The following is a 22340-nucleotide window of genomic DNA, read 5'->3' as shown; positions in this document are numbered from 1 at the left end:
TGAGATGTGCTAAGTTTGGTACGTGTTTGCTTTTGGAAGTTGTAAAATGATCCTGACTAATGGCAGCTCACTTCCATTCCATTGTTTAGTTGTCTAAAATCCTGGATTTGCTTGAGTGCATTACAAAATGTGAAGGAAGGAATTGCAAGTTCCATGAAGGGGTGGGGGGGGGAACCAACCTTTTTTTGGCTGAAACTCACTTCTATCCTGAAAGGAATGAAAGCAGGCTTGATAATACTGCGCATTTCAGCAGTATTGCAAGCTGGTGTCAAAACTGAAAAATATATTATCAGTGCAATGGTGAAAGAGGTGTAGCTCAGTGAAGATGTGGCTTTGGCAGGGTAATTTTGTGCAGGATAACGAGGTGCACAAAGAGGCTGTTCACACAGGGCTGGTCCTGCTCCTGGGAGAGCATCGGGGCTGTGTCTGCAGAAGGGGCAGCAGAGGGGCTGTCTCATGGCCTGGGTGAAGGCAGCATGGTTCACGTGGGTATTTCAGGAGGCTTGGAGGAGAGTCTTGACCTGAAGATGAGTGAATGAAGTTTGGATTGTGGTTGGTCTCCGTTGCACGTGTGAATATGTGCTTTGTTTTCTGGTGCCTTGGGAAGGGGGACATAGAAAGCAAAAGGACAAGACCTAAATAGACATGGCCTTCTGGCAGACGTGAGTGATTCCAAGGCAGGTGGAGGGAGGTCTTTGGCATGACCAGGTAAACATTCTATGTGCTGAGAGAAAAGCTCCTTTTGACTTCAGCTCCGTTCAGTTTCTCCTGTCTGTTTTCTCGACCATTCATGTTCCCTGTGTCTGTTTTGCTTTCTGTCACACAGGCTCCAGGAGGACATAGTCCAAAGACCCAGAATGGACTTTTGAGTCCTCCACAGGAAGAAAAGCTGAGCAACAGTCAAACCTCACTTTATGAAATGTTGCAAGAGAAAGGAAGATGGGGGGGAGTGAGTCTGGATCAGTCGGCTCTCCTCCCTTTGAGGTTCAAAAACATCAGAGAAAAGACAGATGCCCACTTTGTGGATGTGATTAAAGAGGACAGGTAAGGAAAATACTGCACATTGTAAAAGTGTCTGAAGGAGAGAAGGCATTACCAGGGGTTCCAGATGCCTAACCAGTGTTTGTGTGCTTTTTTTGTCTTGTGTCAATAGTTGTTAACAAAACATAACATGTTTCATCATTCTTCTTCCGTGGTGAATAGACATTCTTCCTTTGAGTCTTTGGAAATGGAAAGTCATCTTTCGGTAACTTGTCCTGAAGTTGAACTCTGTGCATGGAGTTCTTCCCAATACACATACGGTGTACCTTCCTCTGTGATTAGAAGTGGGGCATGCAGTCTGAAGCACAGAACTCACATTTTTGCATAGCAAGGGAACAACATCTGAGAATGTTGTGTGGCTGATGACTAGAAGTCACATGGAGAGACAGAGACTCTCCAGAGATGGAGTTTTTAGGACTGAGTTCTCCCAGACCCTACAGCGTTTTATGAAGTTAGCCTCTCTTCACTCTTCAAACTCAAAGGTTTCTTTTGGGCAGAGGAAAATACCTTCTCCAAAATTCAGTGGTGTGTGTGCTTTTGTAAACACGCAACTGTATCTCCCTTATTGTGGCAGCCATTGGATGGGATCAGCTGAACCAATAATGTAGGTTTGTTATTATTTATGACTGTTCTTATTTTTGCTTTGCTGCTTCCACTCAGATGAGGGACACTTTATCTAAATATCCTTGAAGCTGTATGCTCATATATACTCCCGGCTGTTTAGAGCAGCGACTGTGGTGTCTTAATTGAAAACATGACCAAAGCAGAGAAGAATGAGAGATGGGGACTCCAGTCCCTCCCCATTTTCTTCTTTTCTAGTTTGTTTTTCACATTCCCTTTCTCCTAGGGGCAGCTTCCTAAGAATTCAGGTTTCTTTTCCCCTGTGTGCTCTGTCACTAATGGTGAAGAGTAAGTGCTTAGCTGATACTTTAGAAGACAGACTGATTGTGAAAGTCGGAATGTTTGCAGAAATCAGGAAGAACAAATTGGATTTTTGTTTAAAAAGTAACTAGCATGTGGCCAATTTGAAGACACAGAGGCAGGTTGATGCCATCGGACTGCTAAAGATACCCACCTCCAGCCCTTGTGCTCCTGCAGCTTTCCTCCTCCGTGAACAAAATGGGTACTTCCTTCTCATTTGGCAAAAGGAAGCAGTGGGACTGTGATTTGGCATCAGTCAAAGCCTTTTTTCATTTTTTTTTCTCAACTATATATCATCATTACCATATTAAGTGGGCCATTTCTTGTTGCCAGGGAAACTTCTCTGCTGAGTTCAGTTCATGTAAACATAACTTTCCAAAAATAATCTCTGGATTAATTAGGTCTATTCCGAATGGTTTAAGTCTACCGTTTTAAATCAGCCCTTTTTAACATTTCTTGATGTGGAGTTATATGTAATGAGTCATTTAAAAACATTCCTGATTCCCTGCTGCAGAATGTAACATGGCTGGTCTCAGATCTAGTCCCAGTGAGGGTGCTTGAATGGGAAATGGGAGTTCGGTCAGGGTGTCAAGGTGGTGGCATCCAAACTCGCTCACTTGTCATGAAGATTGATGTCATTCACAGCCATCAGTGGAGGGATTTGCTGCTTTGCTGTTACATCACTGCAGAGCCCCCAGCAGCACGTGGGAGCTTCTGCTCACAGTGGGAGCACTTCGTGTCTTGCTGCACAGCACAGGTGTGCTGATCTGCAATGGAAATTGTGCATGGCACTAACAGAAGATGTCTAACCCAGATATGGTGATGAGTTGTATAAATTAATCATGCAGGCTTCCTGCACAGCTGGGAAGAGGTAAACACGTCCCGGGGCTGAGCTGGGAGCCTGTGTGCTCCTCTGTGCAGGCAGGAGCTGGGTGCTGCTGGCATTCATCGTGCTCCAGCAGTGCATAGGGCTGCTGCTCTCCTGCCATGCCCATATTTTGCATTGCAGCTGATATCTCAGCACAGTTCCGGTGACCTTTAATAACAGTAATAGAAGTACTAAACAGGAGCAGTGATAAGGCTGCAGTTGGTGTGGCATTTTTGCATTACTGCGTTACAACAGAACTCTTTTCGTAGAAATTATCAGTTTGCCTTTTCTTGGAAGTTGATTTTATATATATCTGGCAAACAGTGCAGAGTTTGAGCTTCGACTTTGGCTTTACTACAGCCGCTATAAAAATAACCCCTGTTTAGTCCTTGCAGTCTGCATGCTGCTGTGCATTGTAAAAGATAACAGGTAGGGGAGGCAGGAAGAGCACAGAATGCTTAAACCACCCAACTCCAAAAAACTCAGTTGCTTGAAAACAAGGGGAGGTTCTTAAGGAGAGTGCATTCTGAAGACACAGATGAGGGTGGAACAGAGGATGGTGGGCTGTCCCAGAGGTAAATGGCAGCAGCAGGCATCACCTTCCTGTGAAAGCGCGGGCACAAGGCAAAAACTTTGTGCCAAGTGTCACTGATGTCACTGGGAATCTTCTGCCATAAACCTCTTACAACTCGCACAGAACTCCCCAGCGCTCTGGTTTTGCTCTCAGAGGTGGGAAACGGAAACAACTTTTTCGTGTTTTCAATGTTAGAAGGCTCTTCTATGTTCTTGTTGCACACGGTGCTGGAAGACGGGGGGGAGGAATGCCCAGCCCTGGTGGTGCTGCCTCGTGCTTCTCCTCTGCTCCCTGCAGTAATTCTCAGTACCAATAGGCAATTTCACATTTCTGTGGCAGAAGTAAATTTAAGCCATCCATCACCTGGGGTTGTGTTATTCTGCAGCCTGGATGGTTCGCTGAGCGCTCCCAGCTGAGTTATTGTGGTGCCCGTGGAATAACAAGACAGTGCTGTTTTCTAAAACGAGCCATGTTTTTTTCTAACACTCTGTCACCTTTATCATCCTTGGCTTGCTCTGACCGACAGAATTGCACCTACGACATAAATAACCCGCAGCCACGCGTCTCCTAGGGTTGCACGTCTGTGGCAGCAATTAACCTTTACCATCCTCTAGCTTATATTACAGCTATCTGTAGCCATCTGCAGTCAGGCTGTTAAGTTTCTAGAAGAACTTACTAGCAGCTTCCTGAAAATACATGTCAGCTCTGCCATGTTTCTATCTCTTCCATCTGAGGAGCAGCGTGGGTAAGGGGTGCCATGGCTGAGAGCAGTGGTGGGAACTGCAAGGCTGTGCCTGCATCCCTGCCAGCAGAGCCATGGAATGGTGGCTTTGCAGCTGGATTCAGTGGTGCTGACTCCATCTGTTTTCTCTCTAGCCTCATGAAGGACTACTTCTTTAAACCACCTATCAGTAAGCTGAGCCTGAACTTCTTGGATCAGGATCTGGAGATGGCCTACAGGACGAGCTATCAGGAAGAGGTGCGTTCCTCCTGGCGTTGCTTTTCTCCTGTGATCCATCTGAGCAATATCTGTGATTGTTTTTGATGCGTTTCATTGCAGCTGATGACAAGTGTCAGGAAATGTCAAATGTGATGCACTGCTTGATATTGTTGCCCCTGAGAACAGTCTCAGTTTACCTGTCCTGTGCCATACCCCGAGTCTAGTCCAGTATTTGAAGTGGGTATACATTCTCACAGCCCACCAGGATACACCAGCACCTTATTTGCCTTTTCTCCATTTTCAAGTTAATGTGTTAATGCTTTAGGCAGGCCACAGGACCATGGAAGATGAAAGCAGAGGACTACTTGCCTTCTACTGAGTGTTCCAGCTCAGAGAATGGTAGCTTTGAATTTGATCCTTGGTCATGCCACAGCCTCCTGGTTATCTTCATGGTACTCAAACCATGTCATAAGTGTGCAGCATTCAGAAGGAGGCAGTTTGAAGTGCTGTAATTGGAAGGAGCATTGCATAAATGGAAAGGAACTCGATGCCTTTTTCGGGATTTTGCAGGGAATTAAAAAATGTCCTTTATCCCCTTGGGAGCTACTATTTCTGCAGGCATTCCATGGCAGCGGGTACTGCTGCCCGTTGGGAGGAGCCAGCAGGATGCTGCACGTTTACATGTAGCAGCACTGGACATAAGCACTAACTCAGGCTGTGTTTCCACAAGCAGCTGAAAAGTTACAGTTGCTTCCCCTGCCTCCTAATGGCTGTGGTGCTGTGAGCCAGCTCATTTTACTGACCTGCATAAAGTATTGATCTGTTTTGTTTTGCTCTTGGGGGCTTTTTTCCCTTTCTATTCTGAACTGAGTGCAACAAGAGCAAATCAAGACTGGTTAAAGAGTGTTTTTTGCTCTTTTCATAAATCAGTATTTATACAGTGTTTATACCCCTGTTTGCCGGCCTGTTTGTACAGTCTGTACAGAAAAACAATAAACCCAGATCTTTCCAACTGGGAGGCTGGGAAGAGAAGCAGTGCTCGTCAGTGTGAATTGGCCTATTAATGTGGGTGTGCAGGAAATTCATAGAGGATGGAGCAGGAGTGAAGTCTGTGTGTTTTGTTGGCGATAAGCTGTTAATTTGAGGGCGGTTATGCAAACCTGTCTGAAAACGGGCATCTTCACTTTGTGAAGCAGCTTCGCATCACTGGGGCAAACAAATCGTTAAGGCGCAACAGCGATCCAGCATGAAACAAAAGGGGTCCTGTCCTGGGGAGTGGGATGGCTGTCAGCACAGCTGCTGGCCTAGCTCTGTGCAGCTTTCATTCCATGCTGCATGGTTGCTCTGCCGTGGCTCCTGAGTGGGGAGAGCTTGCTCAGCCTCTTGGTTGGGAAGTCGGGTGCTCCATGGCGCAGTTAGGGCACCCTCGGTGCTGGCACTGTCAGATGCAGTGCTCGCTCCTTGAGTTCTACTTATGTGACTTTGTGGGTGAAAGGGGTTGTGCTGCAGGATTGAAGGGCTGTTCAGGCACTGTGAGGTTGGAGAGAGCTGGGATGGGGAGCTCACGGCCTGGATTTCAGCTGGGCTGGCCGCACCAGCGCACACTACAGCTGTACGGGTGCTGGGGCCAGCATGGGGTGAGCTGGCTGTGTGGCCAGGGGATGGGGAAGAGCAGGACGTGCTGTCCTGTTCTCAAATCAGTGCAGATTACACAGTGTCCTGATTGCTGCTTTGAATCCTGGCTGAGAGGGGAAGCTCAGCGAGGAGCTGGTTCTGCTGAGGGTTTGCTTAAAGGCCCATTGGAACTCAAAGGATTATATTTCTTCTTGTTATTGTACGATCTATTATTACTTTAAATGAAAATACTGGAAGAAATCTTCCAGCTTTCTCTGCTGGTAATACTGGGTTATGTTTCTTTGTGTAGAATTGGCAATTTTTTGTGTGGTCTTTATGAAAGTAATTGCACAGCAACCGGGGGCTGTGCCACCAACCAGGCTTCTTCTCAGGGACCTCATTGTTGTCACACCACCCCTTCTGTTCCTTTTTTTCTGCTTTGAACGCTGTACTTATAGTGGCTTAATGAAGTGGCAAACTGCTCTGCATTGCTCTGTTTTTGTGAGCTGCTGTTTGTGGCACAGCTGAGTTCAGTAACAGTCTGTACTTGTTATCATCCCTCCACCAGGTGATGAGGAATGCACCTGTGAAGACGTTTGCCAGCGCTACCTTCAGCTCCCTCCTGGACGTGTTCCTCTCCACCACAGTCTTCCTCATCCTCTCTGTCACGTGTTTCCTGAAGCATGGCATGGTGGCATCCCCTCCTCCACCCGCTGCTGTCGTGGTGTTTGTCATTGCCATCCTGCTGGAGGTGCTGTCCCTTGTCATCTCAGTCAGGTAAAGCACATGTGAGCGTGTTAAATGGGTGCTGTGTGGAAATGTGTCTCTTTACTTGCAGTTCTGCAAACCTAGCAGGTGTGTGTAAATTTAAATCCTTTTGTAATCACGAGTTAGAAGCAGTTCTGTTGTTTCAGAAGAAGCAATACATTGCAGCTTCTATTCCGACTTCAGGGTCAAGCTAAAAGTTGTACTTCATTTGTACTTCAGTCACCTGAATCAGGCTGTAATTGGAGTATACCTACAAAGGTGTGCAAGCAAAGCTGGGATTTTGAAGTAAAGGGATGTCACTTACCACCTGTGGCAGTATTTTGGAGAGTTGGTGTTTCCTACCAGGTGTATTTTGGTGTAATAACTTGAACTGTATTGTAGTTGCATAGTTTGTGGAGCAGCTGCAGTGGTGCAAGTTTGGGGCCCAGGCAGCTCTTCCCTTAGCACAGCTTCCATTAGCTGAGGATGAGGAGCAGAAGGGCAGCAGTGAGCAGCTCGTTTGGGCTCAGGGCCGTGGGATGGAACCCTGCAGTTTGTTCAGCTCTACTGAACTATCTGCTTTGCAGTAGAGCTTGCTTCTGCTCTCAGATACGTTTGGAGGGAACTGGTGTTTATTCATTTTGCAGGTACCATATTGAAAAGCTCCATTTTGGCATTTTTTTCGGCTTACTATTTTTCCAATGCTTCATTATCTTGGTTAAAGATTATTATCTTCGCTTACGTTTTCTTATTTCACACGAGCTTGAAGAAGACTCTTTTACTCTGCAGTTACATTTCTCAGCAGTTTGCTACCACAGGCCCACGTCACCACCGTCCTTCAGAGAGATGTAATTTGTGCTCACAGCTGATCAGGGTATCTAAGGGAGTGAAGAAAAGGATCATCTCCAACTGAGGAGACCTCACTCAAAGTACTTTCTTGACAATAGCCTGCTACTTTACACTGAATAAGAGCCTCTTTTAGCAGATGAAAAGCACATAAGCTTTCTGGTAGGTTTTCAGTTCTGAACAGAATTGTGTTTTGTAGGAACTGGTCTTTGCTTGGGGTTTTGGACCGGTTTTGTGTGTTGAGTTTGTGATACGCGTTGGTGTCTCCCCAGCCTGATTCACGCACTCCTGCACAGGTGTAGCAACTTCCACTTCCCCATCTTTCTTTCACAATACGACTGTGCCTTACATGCTGGCTGCATTCAATTCAGGCTGCATTAAATTGTGTGCTGCGTTGCGTATCCACAGCAGGGGTTCATGGGCAGCTCTGTTCATGGGCAGCTCTGTTGGTGCTGCTGAAGCGTGGGGCCTGCCGGCATCAGGAGGATGGATGTTGTGCATCCTTTAAGCAGAAAGAGGAGTGTCATCTTTCTTCCCTCTCCAAAGCAAGAGCTGCTTGCTCTGACTGCCTGTTATACACAGAAACAGTGCAGAGCTTCCTGTGCAGAAATGTCATCCCAGATGGCAGTCCCAAAATGCCACAGAGCTATCTTAAGGGAGGGGATCGGCCTACAATGCTGGGTGCAATCCCAGAATTTCAGGAAAAGGGATTATTTTGGGCCCAAAAAAAATCCTTGCCCGAGTTTCTCATTGTGTTTTCATTATCATGGTGCACAACGCCCTGCCTTTAAATCAGCCTGGCTTTAATTGCATCCAGTGCTTGGCCCAGGGAGCGCGCAGCACAGCTCTGGGGGCTGAGGGCTCGAGTCTGGCTGTGCGATGAGAAACAAGGAAGAGCCAGCAGGGTGAGAGCAGAAGGCCTTGTGGAGCAAGGCTTGCAAGAGGAGGATGTTTTGATTTCTCTGAAGTGCCTGCTAATAAATTATTGGAGTGCCTACAGATGAGGATCCCACTGTTAGCACAAGTGCCGCTCTAGAATTAATTGTTCAACACCACATGCAAAAAGAGTGCTTAATTTGGAAGCATGTGGAGTGTGTCACCTCCAGTTCTGCTGATAGAGTGCTGATAGAATGTCTTTCTGCCCACTTGGAATATGACTGCTTGGGCTTGTGTGAGTTCAGTTAGAATGCAGGGGATCTTCAAGTTCGGGTGTTTTATATAAGTATATTGGGAAATGCCATTGAGCATATGACAGCATGTGAGATCTCACTTGGGTTTTCTTGGGAGTGCATCACAGAAATAGAGGTCAAAGAGATCTGCCCACTGTTTTAGGTATAAAGATTTTTGTTAGCCAGACCCCTTTGGCATCCAGTCCTTGTTCTCAAGTGAAACTTGTTACATATTGATAAAACGTGCATTGCTTTTGATAGCACCCTTCAGTGAGGATCTCTGGGTGCCAGAAGAGTTCTTGTTCAGAAGAGTGGGAAACGGAGCACCTGGTGACTTCATCCGTTCTGACCTACCTTCACAGAGGGCAAACCAAATCTTCCAGGTGAAAAAAGAAGCAAGCACGGTCCAAACAGGAGGATGGAAACCTGCTGTTGCCTGATAAAATTAGACTGCACTTTGCCCGTTCCTCTGCAGTAACATGCAAAGCTGCTGGAGCCCTGTGGCCCGCTGGCTCCTCCTGAATTCCTCATGACCAGGAGCAAAAATCACTTTGTGCAACTGGAGCTCAATGAAAGGGTTCTGTTAGCGATATGATGTGCATGGAGTATTGGTGCACAGGCAGGAGATGCATTCTGTTCACCTTGATTTCTACCAGCTGGGACTTTGGTATTTAATATCCCACCAAATTGCTGCTGTCCCAAAAGCTTTGGATTTCACACACGGGAATTGATTCTCAGCTGCCAGTAAGCACAGAATTGCCAGTAATGTTCTCCATTAGCCATTAATCATTCATGTCCAAGTTACTGATTTGGGCTGCAGTTTGTGTAGCCATGCTCAGCACTGCAGCATCTCGGCACGCTGAGCTGCCCACACCGTCCCACCGTGTGCCCCATGGCCACCTTGTGTCTGCAGCCCTCCTGTAAGGGGATGGCTGGGCCATAGGCCTGGGCTTTGCTGCCCTGGGAGGGTTTGTAGGTCTGAAGTGTGGAGCCTTAATTAATGCAAGAGGTAAATGGTACCACTGGGGATTGTGGAGTTGTCCTGCAGCTTGTGCTGGCTTCTCCAAGCATGCGGTGCCTAAATAAAGCAGTGTCCTCATGCTGGGATTAACCACTCCGGTTTGCTGGTGGGCAGGGACTTGTTGTGGTGCAGGGCCTTGCACCCAGCTCCCTCTGAGCCATGGGCTGCTGCAGGGCTGCTGTGTCTGTGGGATATGAACTTGGATGGCGTTTCCAGCAGCACTCGGAGGCAGCCTGGCCTGGAGGCACAGTGAGCTCAGCCACTGTGCAGGGCAGCGTGTGGCACCTGAGAAAAGGCAGAAGTTACTCTGCAAGGCTCTGGATTTATTTTGCTTCCTATAAGGTTTTCTGTTTCGATGCATTTTAGAAATTCTCTGTTGTGATGTAGTAGTGCTGCGGGTTTTGGCTTCGAGGGAACCGCATTCGGTAGAACTAAGAGATGTGTGAGCACCCCCTGGTGGGGTGCTGCCGTCCTACAGCATCCTCCTTCCCATAACCCACGTTTCTCCTTTTCTGCCAATTTAGGTCTATTTCCCAGATTTCAACGTATCAAATGGGAGAAGAGCTCCTTGAGCTCCAGGGCGATGCTGGAAGTCGTACAGCCGTGCTCTGTCTGTTCTAATGTCACCAAACAGTCTGGTGCCACAGAAGCCTCTCTGTGGAGCTGCCCTCAGGAAGCTGTCCTCACAGCTCTGTCACTACAGGTGAATCAGCCCCATGAAGTGATTGAAATTAACCCAAGCTCTTGGTTCTGTCTGTTCCAGGATGGTGTTCTTCCTGGAGGAGGTGATGGCCTGCACCAAGCGTCTCCTGGAGCTGATCTCCGGCTGGCTGCCGCGGCATTTCCTCGGTGCCATCCTGGTGTCTCTCCCAGCTCTTGCAGTTTTTTCACACTTCACCTCTGATTTTGAAACAAACATACATGTAAGTTGCAGAACTCCATTTCATAACCTGATGCTTTGGATGTAACGAAGCTCGTTGGCTTGCTTGCCTTCCTCCTTCACCTCTGTTTCATACAGATCTGTTGGAGGGACAGGGCTTCTGTGTATGATGAAATGCACATTTTATTGTGTGACATCCAGTGTGACATACAGTCCACTGCTTGAAGACTCTCAAACAAAAGAGGAATATCTAAAAATTCCTGTATGCATGCATACTTTTTTTCTCTTTACTGCAAACGCTTCTGCAGTGTTTGTGCTTATCCTAATGGAGTGTCTTATTCTGCTTTTTGATTTGGAATTTCTAGTCTGAGCCATCTGTGAGCCTAACATGTTTGCCTGTGTGTTAGTTAGAATTTGACAGTAAGACCAGACTTAGCATGGGGCTTTGTTATCTGCAGAGATAAGTGGTGAAACTGAAAGGAGATGGCTCTTGGGGTGCATAAAGGATCACTGTGAGGGGCTGCAGGAAGTGTTAAGGGAATACAGGAATACCTTCCCAGGAGGAGCTGCAAGAGAGTGGATTATTTGGCCCAACCAGAGATGGGAGCACAGGGATTGGGTGTCTGATAAGAACCAGTCGTAAGTGGGGGTTGAGGAGATAAATACTGAGGAGGGGGAGGGCAGTGTAATTGAAAGGCTGAGAATAGTATGAAATCAACTCTTACAAACCCTATGAATAAAATGGATGAGAAACTGAGATGAAACTTGGTTTCTCTGAGGTAGCACAGGGTGAGCCTTCAGGGAACTCACCTGCAGCTCCGTGACCATTGCAGTGCCCTGGTGCAGGCACCAACCAGACCCTCCTTCCCATCACACATCACAGATGCTGTTTGTTGTCTGTTCCATGGGGACATGTGGGGCAGATGTTTTGATGCACACATACATTCACAGTCGCAGAGGACTGAGCTTGCAGATCTGTGACATCTCACGTTTAAAATCATCCTGCATTTGTTACCTCTCTTTACTTAAGCAAAACAAACTATTTTAAAGCTATGTGCCTTTTCAAGGTTTTGAACCAGCAAACTAATGGTGGGAATGTTTTCCTTACACTGACAAGACCTGAAAGCCTTCAAATCCCTGATTTCTCTGTGCACTGATTTTTGTATCATCCCATTCATCACCATCTGTGACCACCTCTCCAAACAAGGAAAAGCAACGTTGGGGGAACCACGTTATTGGTGGCTCTGGGCAGCCTGGTCTGGTGGATGGTGACCCTGCACATAGCAGAGGGGTTGAAACTGGATGATCTTTGAGGTCCTTCTCAACCCAGGGCATTCTGTGATCAGTGCATTCTTAGTACCTCATCCTCCATGGTGCTGAGTCTAAAGGCTTCAGGCAGCAGCAGTGAGATGGTGCTGTTCACTGCCAAGCTGGGAATGAGCATTGCTTTCTTTCCTCTTGCAGGCACTCCAGAGTCGCGGGGCTGTTGGCTCCCTCTCCCAGAGATGTCCCCACCCATCTTGTGCTCACTGATGTTCCATCCATCATGGAGCTTTAGGAAGTGGAATCAATCTATAGAGGGTCAGGTAAGTGTCATCTTTTACTATGACATGGTTTTGCAAAGTTTTTTCTGTACTCATAGCATTTTATATCTTCCCTGGCTATAATCAAAATCAAAATTAACAAAAACAGCAATGAAGAAAAAAACTTTCCAAAGCCATGCATACATAGTAAAACACAGCACTTACTGACCCTCTATAGGCTGGCTTCATGCTGGGGCATCACTTGGAGTGAGAACCAGTGCTCTGCCACTTTAGGAGACCTGAAATGGGGGAAAAAAAGTAAGTTTAAGTTTTTTTATGGACGGTTCTGAAACTCGTTTTCTTCAATCTTTGAGTCATTAAATTAAACAACGAAACCCACTCGATGGGTCTGGTTTACAGATGGTAAATTCTGTGAGGTTTTTTCCCAAATGCTGTGTCTGCAGCCGAATCACACGCTTGTTTGGTATGTGACAGTGTTCCTAATCTACATTTTCTGCATTTCAGCTGTAGAGGAAATGTAAAGTGGGAGAGAAGGATCGTTTGGTACCATAAGGTGCAGTAGGCAGCAGAGCACAGCTCCACCGTGCAGCTGGGAGTCTCTGGGTTAGCCTGGATGGTCTTTGGTGTTCTTGATAAAACCAGAAAGCTTGAGAGCTTTGAGCAGTGCAGCACTGATCTCAGGGATACATTTGGAGAATAGCTCTGTTCTGCCTTTCATTTGTCCAGGAAAGATGAAAGGATTCTCAGGGCATTAGGAGCAGATAACCTGACACTGTCCTTCCAAACGGGCACAGGTGGTGGTATCGCTGAGCACCAGCTCTCACCTCTCGTCTGTAATCAAAGCAGCTCTTTCTGCTGGGCAGCAGGACGATCTTGGAGTGATCTTGGAGGATGGCACCCTCTGAGAGGTGCTGTAAAGGCACTGTAAAAGCTAGCCAACGTTTCTCAGGATGAATGTGTTCCACTTTTCCAATGCGGTGGAATTTTGGTGTCCAGCTTAAAATGTGGGATCTTAAATGGGATCTAACCCCAGTAGCTAGTGAGGAGATTCATGTGACTGTTTACCCTCTTTTTCTTTCTTCCTTTCTTCTGTTGTTTTTTTTTGCTTTGAATAAGAAGAGGCGCTGAGTGTTTTGCAAAGGTAAGCTGGAGGTATTGAATAGCACTGAAACAGTGGTGTAGTGTGGTGATGCAAAACTCCATCTAGGGAAAACTGTGACAAACTGTATGTGCTGAAAACGTGCTTGCACACTGAAGGGAAAGACCTCTGTCATCAAGGGCTGCCTCCTGTTACAGCCACGCGTTACAGACACAACTCAGTGTGCATATCACACAAGGCAACGAGGTCTTTCATGTCTCATTCCCTCACCCTTTTGTGCAGAAGGGCTGCAGTCAGCATGACAGAGCTAACTCGCGCTCTCTCTCTTTGTTGCAGTACACCATGTTTATGTGTTGTGCCATTCTGATCACCATTGTGCAGTACTGCAACTTCTGCCAGCTTAGCTCCTGGATGAGATCTCTGTTGGCAACCGTAGTAGGAGCAGTGCTGCTCATTCTGCTCTACGTCTCCTTGTGTCCAGACAGGTGAGCATCACACCCAGCGCCCACGGTGTTCGGGAGGAGGAATTTGTGTTTCTCTGCCAGAAATGAGGCAGAGAATATGCATGCCATATTAGTATCTGCCATGAATGTCTCTGGTGTCTCAGAAGTAATAAGTTGATCCAGGGAGAGATCTGCATTGTTTTGGAAGGAGCTTTTCACTGTGGAAGGCAGGCACTCAGATTTGATGGAGCTGTGCTGTCCTGCTTCCTTTCTTGCTTTCCTGTCTTTCCAGGGGGTGCTGCAAAACACAAACTGAAGGGATAAAGTAAATGTGAAGTAACCTCAAGGCTTTCCAGTTTGCCCTCTGATAAACAGCTTTCTCCATAGGAGAATGTGTTTGCATTATTCTCCTTCTATTTTCTCACCAAGACATTCAAGGGACTCCTTCCAGCCATCTGTCCGCTCCTGTTGTCAGAGTTTTTATAACCAACCTGCACTTCTTGATGGCTTGAGAAATATCACAGCTTTGGGCGCTCTTCCCATGGAGTGGACTTTGCAGGGACTTCTTATGCTGGACCTTTAGTTCCTGTCAAAAGCCGTTGCTTTACCCTTCTTCAGAGGCTGAAGAGCCACCCACGTGGTGAAAAGCCTTAAAAAAAATATATATCTATATATATGTATAGTTTTCAGATGCATGTTTTGTGTATTTATCTTCCAGTCCCCTCTTTGAGTATGTTTGGTGGACTCTTTTAACCTTGATGCAATTTATATTAAAAGAGCAGAATTGAAGTCACCCCTTAACAGCTGCTCAGAGTGTGAGTAAGTCAGAGGTGGCTGCAAGACAAAGAGCGTGTCCCTGCATAGAGAAAGAACAACTCCAAAGCGGTGCCTGTGGAGAAATGGTTTCCAGCTCATACTAAAGAAAATCCCTTTTTTGTCTCAGCACAGCACTTGGGCAGAGAGGACAGGGCAGCCTTTTCGAGCTTCTGTGGTGGGAAGTAGCGTTCAGTTTCTGCTCAGAACAAATTACAGGTGCAATATGTACATCAGCTTGTAGGTGGGCTCCGCGTTGTGACTGTGCAGAGGGAGGGACACAAAGCTGGAGATAACATGGGGGCTTTGTGAAGGGGCTGGGAAATGCTGTTCCCAGGCAGAGAGACCCTGCAGCGTATCAGTTCCTAGCATCACCTTTGGCTGTTGAAGGTGTAGTTATGAATGTTTAAGAAACACTATGTAAAGAAATCTTCCTGAAGATAATGTGGTGTTGGTTCAGGTTTGGATAGCGATTTGTCTGCTAATGGGCAGAGTTCAGAACTCATGCAATGCTTTGTTTTTGCATGTCAAAAAATAGTCTGGGTGATAGGCACAGCTGTTCTGCTCACCTGAGAAGCAGCCCCGTTTAGAACTGCTCCTGGACAACAGCAGCAGGGTTGAATTCGTGTCTCCCTGGAACTTGATAATGATGACTTTTTTGTTCCTTTCTTACCAATGCTCTGCACAGTATTTTTGTCACAGCAGTAATGCACACGCATCACAGGCCAATCCCTTCTGTACTTTTTCCAAAAGCAACTAGTTCTTAGTGCTGTAATACTTCATTGCCTTATAAAAAATGCAATTTTTGAATTATTGTCATTTACAACATTTTCAGAGAGGCTCCCTGTTTGTGTTCTTGCCTTTTTACAAAGCTTTGTATTTTGCTGGTGAGAAAGCATATGAAGGCATGGCTGGTTTGTAGAGTTCTGATATTGCTTTTCTGTGTTCCCAAGGTAAGTTGGACTCTCTAACAGTGACTTGTTCCAGGCATCACCTTGCCTTCGTTACCATCAGGTATTCCTTAGAGATGTGCGCATCTCTCCATCTGACCATGGTTGCTTCTTCCAAGCAGAAGCTGCAGCGAACTCACATTCCCACTTTGCCTGGAGTTGATCCCCTGTGCTCCTACTGGCTGCACCAGAGTTCAAAATGCAGCCAGGAATTCTGGCAGGACGCTTTGTTTATTGCTTGTGCTTCCTTCTGATATCAGTGCTTTTTTATTTCAGCTCTGTGGAAACCTTGCATCTAGACTTGGCACAGAACCTTAGGTAAGCTCGACTCAAATGACCATCTTTGTGTTCAGAGAAACGTTTCCAAACGGTTTTATGCAGCAAAACTTTGCATGGCAGCAGTGGGAATCCATCAGATCAGTTCTGCAGGTTGTGTTTAAGTTCCCTGTGTTCATAATTCCCTTTCTAGAAGACTCGGCCAGAATTTGTCGGGGAGCTGACGCTGCATCACTGTGTTGTCATGTACTCAGTTCCTTTTAAACCCAGTTCACAGGAGACAGAACTGGAGAGGAGCACGTGTTTGTGAGGGAATTCCAGCTCACCAGAGCCAGAACGGTTGGAAAGGCAAAGCCCAAAGAACGGGGATTGCTTGACTTTGTAGACCAAAGCACTGAAAGAGTTTGGAGAAGGAGCAGTGTATGAAGTAAAGCGATGGGGTGAGAGCAGTGCCTGAGGGTTAACCTGGGTTTGGGTCTTCAGTGGTTCTTCATTAGTTTGTGAAGTTTGGTGTTGCTCAGAATGACATTTTTCATTTGTCATTTTTCTCTGCTTCGTATGTTAGAAGTAGGAGTTAATTCTGTTGTTTCTACTGTTGCTTTGCAGCAGAGTTGGACTTGCCTGGTCTCTGTAGCGTGCGTAGTTACACACTGCAGTTCTGGAGCTCTGCATGAACCCCTTCTCCAGTGGTGTACCAAGAAAAGGTTGAAACCCTCTTGCCCGAACAAACATTTGTGCTGCTCATTTCTCGTTGAAATAGATAAATAAAAGAGGTTCTGTGCTCACTCAAGTCAGCACAAAAGCTTTTCCTTTGCTCTGAGAGGCCCAGACAAACTTTATTTGCCTGCCTTTGATGAAGCCATTCCCTCCTCTTGATCAGGAGTGGAGATAATTATTAATACAGCATGGGAAGGAAGATACTAGGAATGGTAATGAAGGCTTAGCATAGAGCTCATCTCTGGACTGTCTGTGCTGTCCTCAATAAATCCAAACATGGGATTCGTCCCCTTTTCCAGACAGACCAGTTCTTCAGCCCAGAAGAGGTTCTGCTGTGCTTTGAGCAGGAATAGTTCTTGTTCTCATTCATTTCTTCTGTCAGAGCAGCAGTGCGTTGTGGCAGGGGGCAGTGGGCTGCTCGTGGTGGAAGCGTTTCATTGCTCATGTTGGGGGTCCTGTAGGATGCCTCACTGTGATGTTCTCCCTTGAAAGCAGCTGTTTGATTTTCCCTTTTTCTCACCATTCCACCGTGACGGCCTGTTTTAAGACCAGCAGGCATGCATCTGCTTTAAATATAGTAAGAAATCCAAATCCAAACATAGGTTACTGGCTCAGCAGCAAAACGGCTTTCCAGAAATCTTTGTAAGTAGAAAGCCATTATCTTTATGATCTGTGATCAAGCCAAAGGAGATTCTATCTCCGGAGCTCTCACTTGTTCTGTATTGAGCCCAGGCTGGATGGAGGTGCCAAGTTAATAGTTCAGTGTCTGTGCCAGGAAATGCTCTAAAGTTTGACTAAAAGGAGCACCATCAGCTCAAGATTTCAGTTTGAATGACTTTCAAAACGATTTTTTTTGCCGCAACGCTTTGTAAAATTGGAGCTTGAAGAGGATTTGGTTTTGTGTGATCCTTTCCTGCTCCAGGCGTGGTGTTCTGTTCTTCTTTGCATTCCCCAGGGCAGCGTTGGGCAGAGGGTCATCTCTGAGTGCATGAGATGACCTGCAGTCTGTGTGCTGCAATGTTCGAGCAGTGTGATTTTCAGATGGATGTGGTGGTTTCCTCTGTCAGCTTAGCAGTGAGGCTTTCTGTTCCCATGCACGTGGAGGTGAAAAAACGCCTGCTCTGGACAAGATCCCGCACCTTCCTTTTTGAGACACTAACCCATTACCTTCTTAATGAAATCAGGTCAGCTTACAAGTGAGTCACTCTCATTTCACATGCAGATCTGCGGGCTGTGTGGGAGCGAGGTCAGGTTGGTGCTTGAGATGGCTGGGAGCTGGTGGGTGCCAGCACTGCGGAGCTGTGAATGGAGCAGCCTTTCCTCCTCAAGGCAGCCCTGGCATTCCACACAGGCTGCTTTTTGTAATGGAGAGCGTGTGACGCCTTCCTAATTTATTTAAGAGGAGTTAAAGTACTTTGAGGGCATTTTGCACAATAAACACTAAATAAAAAGCCTCTAATGACTTAAATAAATCCCGGTGGCCGGGATGTTTGATGTTAGAGCAGATTATCTGAATCAAACTCATGTACTCTCAGAGGAGTAACTTGGCATTGCTCAGATCTTTCCCTGCATGACACAGAAGATAATCAACCTTTCCGAGCACAACCTGTGTTGTGCTCCTTGGCCCAGCTCTGCTCCCCACCTCCTCCAGACTTTATTCACAGAGCTGTACTCACCTGCTCTCCCTCGTTCTGTTTTCTCCTGGGCGATGTGTGAGATTTATGGCTGAAAAAACAGAGGGATGATTCCCAGCGTAACACACAGCCTTAGCAGCAATCTGGAACTCAGCCTATAGCTTCTCAGCTGTGCATGCTTTAAGTACCTCTCCCTCCGTAGGCTCCCCAGGATGGTGGTCAGTGGAGATGTAACAGGATGTTGTCAGTGACGGCGCGTGTTCACCTGTGCTGGTTTTGCTCCATCACACCTCCCTGGCCGCGCTGTCAGTCAGGTGTTTGAGCATCCAGAGAACAAAGTTGGGTCTGGAACGTGGCTCTGCTGGTAACGGGTCGGCTTTGATTGCAGAAATGGAAGCGTGTCCTTCATGGGCATAAAGAGCTGAACTGAACGTGGGAATGTTTGCGTTACAGAAACCAATTCAGAGTTGTTTTGATCTGTTGCGACTGCTGTGCTCTGAGTTTTGATCTCTTTTGCTAACATACCTTCATCAGAGGAAGAGGCAGTGCTGAGATATGGGTTGTCTTCCTGTTTTTCAAGCGGAATGTGATGTGATGCTTTCCTTCATCAAACCATTCCTTAACCTGGAAAACCTCAGCATGCATCTGCCCAAATGCAGTCTCATGCTTCAGCAGAAATGCTTTTATAGGAAGGAATGTAGTTAAGTGGCTCTGGAAACGCTGTGTGCCGATCTGCGTGGGTTCAGACTTAGTTCCCAGGTCCATAGCTGGTGTCTTTTCAGACTAACATCATAAAGCAGGTGCTGCTGAGTGTTGGAGGTAGTGCAAAGAAGTGATGAACTCTGTGAACCTCACACAGTCAAACATCACGTACCTACAGACAGACGTGCAGGCACACCACGTAGCTGAACACACCACCATCATTGAGCATTTATACGTGTATGTATTTGCATGTTTTAAAATTGGGTGTTTATAAATAACAGTAACTGCTGCCTTAGTGAAATGTTTACAATTCATGCTAACATAGAGGTGGGGGAGTTTCTGTGTTGCTAAACCTGATGGTTCCCTTTAAGGCACTGCTTGATGAGCTTAAGAATGAAATTAATTCTTTAGCCATCTTAGTAGCAGAGGAAGATTTCAAAGCACCTTTTCTAATTCAGGATGTGCCCTACGCTTCCTCCACATTTTTCTGGCTTAGGAGCCGCAGTGCCCAGCTCTGTGTTTTTTCACTGCACCTTTTATGTTCTCCCCCTTCTCTTGCTTCCAGCTCCAGGAAGAATCCTTGCAACAGCTCGATGCCAGCCGACGTGAAGAGGCCTGCAGACCTGATAGGTCAGGAAGTGATTTTGGTGGTCTTCCTCCTGCTGCTCCTGGTGTGGTTCCTGAACCGAGAGTTCGAGGTCAGTTACCGCCTGCACTACCATGGGGACGTGGAGGCTGATCTTCATCGCACCAAAATTCAGAGCATGAGGGATCAAGCCGACTGGCTGCTGAGGAACATCATCCCCTACCACGTGGCCGAGCAGCTGAAGGTTTCCCAGAGCTACTCCAAAAACCACGACAGCGGCGGAGTGATCTTTGCCAGTATTGTGAACTTCAGCGAGTTCTACGAAGAGAACTACGAAGGAGGCAAGGAGTGCTACAGAGTGCTGAACGAACTGATCGGGGATTTCGATGAGCTGCTGAGCAAACCGCATTACAGCAGCATCGAGAAAATCAAAACCATCGGGGCGACCTACATGGCTGCCTCGGGACTGAACACGTCGCAGTGCCAGGACAGCAACCATCCCCACGGGCATCTGCAGACCCTGTTTGAATTTGCCAAAGAAATGATGCGAGTGGTGGATGACTTCAACAACAACATGCTGTGGTTTAATTTTAAACTTCGGATCGGCTTTAACCACGGCCCCCTGACGGCGGGGGTCATCGGCACCACCAAGTTACTGTACGACATCTGGGGTGACACTGTGAACATCGCGAGCAGAATGGACACCACCGGCGTTGAGTGTCGCATACAGGTGAGTGAGGAGAGCTACCGCATCCTGAGCAAGATGGGGTATGACTTTGACTACAGGGGGACGGTGAATGTGAAGGGGAAAGGTCAGATGAAGACCTACCTGTACCCCAAGTGCATGGACAACGGGATGGTGCCGCATCACCAGTTGTCCATATCTCCAGACATTCGGGTTCAGGTGGATGGCAGCATTGGGCGATCTCCGACCGATGAGATTGCCAACCTGGTGCCTTCTGTACAGAATTCTGATAAGATAGCCCATGGCACAGATAACTCAGAAACCAAGGACGCTCTTCCTTCCTCCAAGAAGCTCCAGAAAGAGTCGACGAAAGCAGAAGAGAGGTGCAGGTTTGGCAAAGCTGTAGAGAAGACTGACTGTGAGGAAGCAGGAACTGAGGAAGTCAATGAACTGACAAAGCTAAATATCTCTAAGAGTGTATGATGCACTGTCAGAGTTGCATGAAGTGCTCTGTCAATAGAAACACAAAGACATTTGCAATTGGCGGTTTTCTTTTTCAAGAGAGACCTTCTCAACACCTGGGTTGTACGTTTGTTTTCATTTCGGCGCCTGGTGCTGTGTGGATCACAGCTCCTCAGGGCTCGTTTTCATCCATCTCTCTCCTCCATGCCCCAAATCACATCCCCCAGCTCCCCAGCTCCCTGTGCAACCATCTTACAGCTGAGTAGAGGATATTAAGTGCCTTCAGATATACTCCATTGGACTCCCTGTCAAGGTACAGAGGCCCCAAGTGAAATCATAGCTTTGGGTATTTATCTAATTTTAAAGAAAAGCTGTGGTTATATCATTTTTATTGTTGTTTCTCACAAAACACTTTTTTTGGCTGATGCAACTCCTTGGGTTTTTTATATCTATCTGAACAATATTTTACTGTTATCAGACCTTTTGTATGTAAACACGCAGACCAACGTGCATGTATCTACCGTGTGAGACTGACATCAAGTGCCAGTAACGTACCACAAGAGAATGTCTGGCAAGGGGGTGACAGAATTTTCCTTTGGATTGGGCTGGAGGAGGAGTTCTGCAGTGGCTCAACATTTAGGTAGAGTAGGCTGAACAACTGCTGTAGTTTTATTCTCCTTTACCGATGCTTTCTTCAAACTTAATGTGCCGCTGTGTGCTTTGGATACACTTCTTTTCCATATAGCCATTGAGTTACTGATCTGTGGGAATGGAACCAGGGGTTGGACTGCACAAGCTCTGGGGACAGGCTTCCAGAAGCAGCCGAGTGCCCAGCAGAGCGTTGCTCTTTGGGTCTTACGTGTCTAAAAGTGTTTCGTGTCACTCCGCTCGCCGGCTCAATTGGCGAAGGTAGGTGAGGTCGGTGCCTCTAGGCTGGTCTGATCCGAGAGAGAGAGAGAGAAAAGTCAAATAAATGTTTTGGAGATGCCTTTATTTATTTATTTATTTTATTTCTTTTCCTTTTTTCTCTTTTTTTTTTTTTTTTTCCTTTTCTTTTCCTTTTTTTTTTTTTTTTTTTTTGGTGGAGGAGATCAGGAGAGATGAAATTTGTCCCTTGGTTTAATGGAAGTTCGTAAGGCAGCGTTTCAGCCTCTTTGAGCCACCAAGCACCGTGAGGATGTTACCCAGGCAATATTTGTTCCCAAACCAGTGGAATTTCCCAAGCCACACCACGCCTCTGAGTTCCCCAGCTTCCCTCTGCACTCAACTAACGGTGCTGCATGATGGTTTTTCAGGCTGTGCCCCCTGCGCTCTTGCAGCAGGGAATAGAACAGCATGCTCCCTGCTGGAGGCAGGAACAGGGCAGAATCATTGGGTGAGCTGAGAAGCACGATGCTCTCCGGCCCTCTGATGGCTGTGTGGGTCCCCATGCACAGAGGAGCACTGCTCCATTTTGCCCTCTGTGCTTCCATCGCCCCGTCTGCTCGCATCGCTGCCCCACTTTGGCTCTGTTCATTATATTCATTATTCAGCTATTCCAGTTTCACTGTCTCCTTGCGACACCAAATAGAATGAATGAATTTTTGCGCCCCAAATAAGTTCTGTAGGCAGGGAGGAGCTGGTGATGTGCTGTGCTGTCTGCCTATCCTTGTGTGTCTTAATCCTCTCCATCCGACCCAAATTCAGAGCATATATTGGTTTTTCTTTTTACTCCTGATGTGATTTTTGGACTTCCAGTAATAAATACATACGTTGCTGCGTTCCTCTTCAGCCCTCTGAGCTCCGTCCACGTTGCCCAGTGAGCACAG

General features: G+C 46.8%; 1 protein-coding gene across 2 annotated transcripts in view; it reads left to right on the top strand.

Annotated features, from left to right (window-relative positions):
- Positions 1-21525, top strand: part of ADCY9 (adenylate cyclase 9) — a 58863-nt gene extending 37338 nt beyond the window's left edge. For both annotated transcript variants that reach the window (XM_042864050.1, XM_042864049.1), the window contains 7 exons: positions 827-1044; positions 4281-4383; positions 6527-6735; positions 10505-10664; positions 13601-13749; positions 15747-15788; positions 19365-21525. In XM_042864050.1, coding sequence (XP_042719984.1) covers positions 827-1044; positions 4281-4383; positions 6527-6735; positions 10505-10664; positions 13601-13749; positions 15747-15788; positions 19365-20553 — 2070 coding nt within the window. In that variant the 3' untranslated portion in view covers positions 20554-21525. The remainder of the gene's footprint in view (positions 1-826; positions 1045-4280; positions 4384-6526; positions 6736-10504; positions 10665-13600; positions 13750-15746; positions 15789-19364) is intronic.
- The last annotated feature ends 815 nt before the right edge of the window (positions 21526-22340 follow it).

Source organism: Lagopus leucura, unplaced genomic scaffold, assembly GCF_019238085.1.
Source record: "Lagopus leucura isolate 7727_CA_CO unplaced genomic scaffold, USGS_WTPT01 Super-Scaffold_760, whole genome shotgun sequence".
Lineage (NCBI taxonomy): Eukaryota > Metazoa > Chordata > Aves > Galliformes > Phasianidae > Lagopus > Lagopus leucura.
The sequence above is the reverse complement of the archived record's forward strand: the minus strand, read 5'-3'. Positions and strand labels throughout refer to the sequence as shown.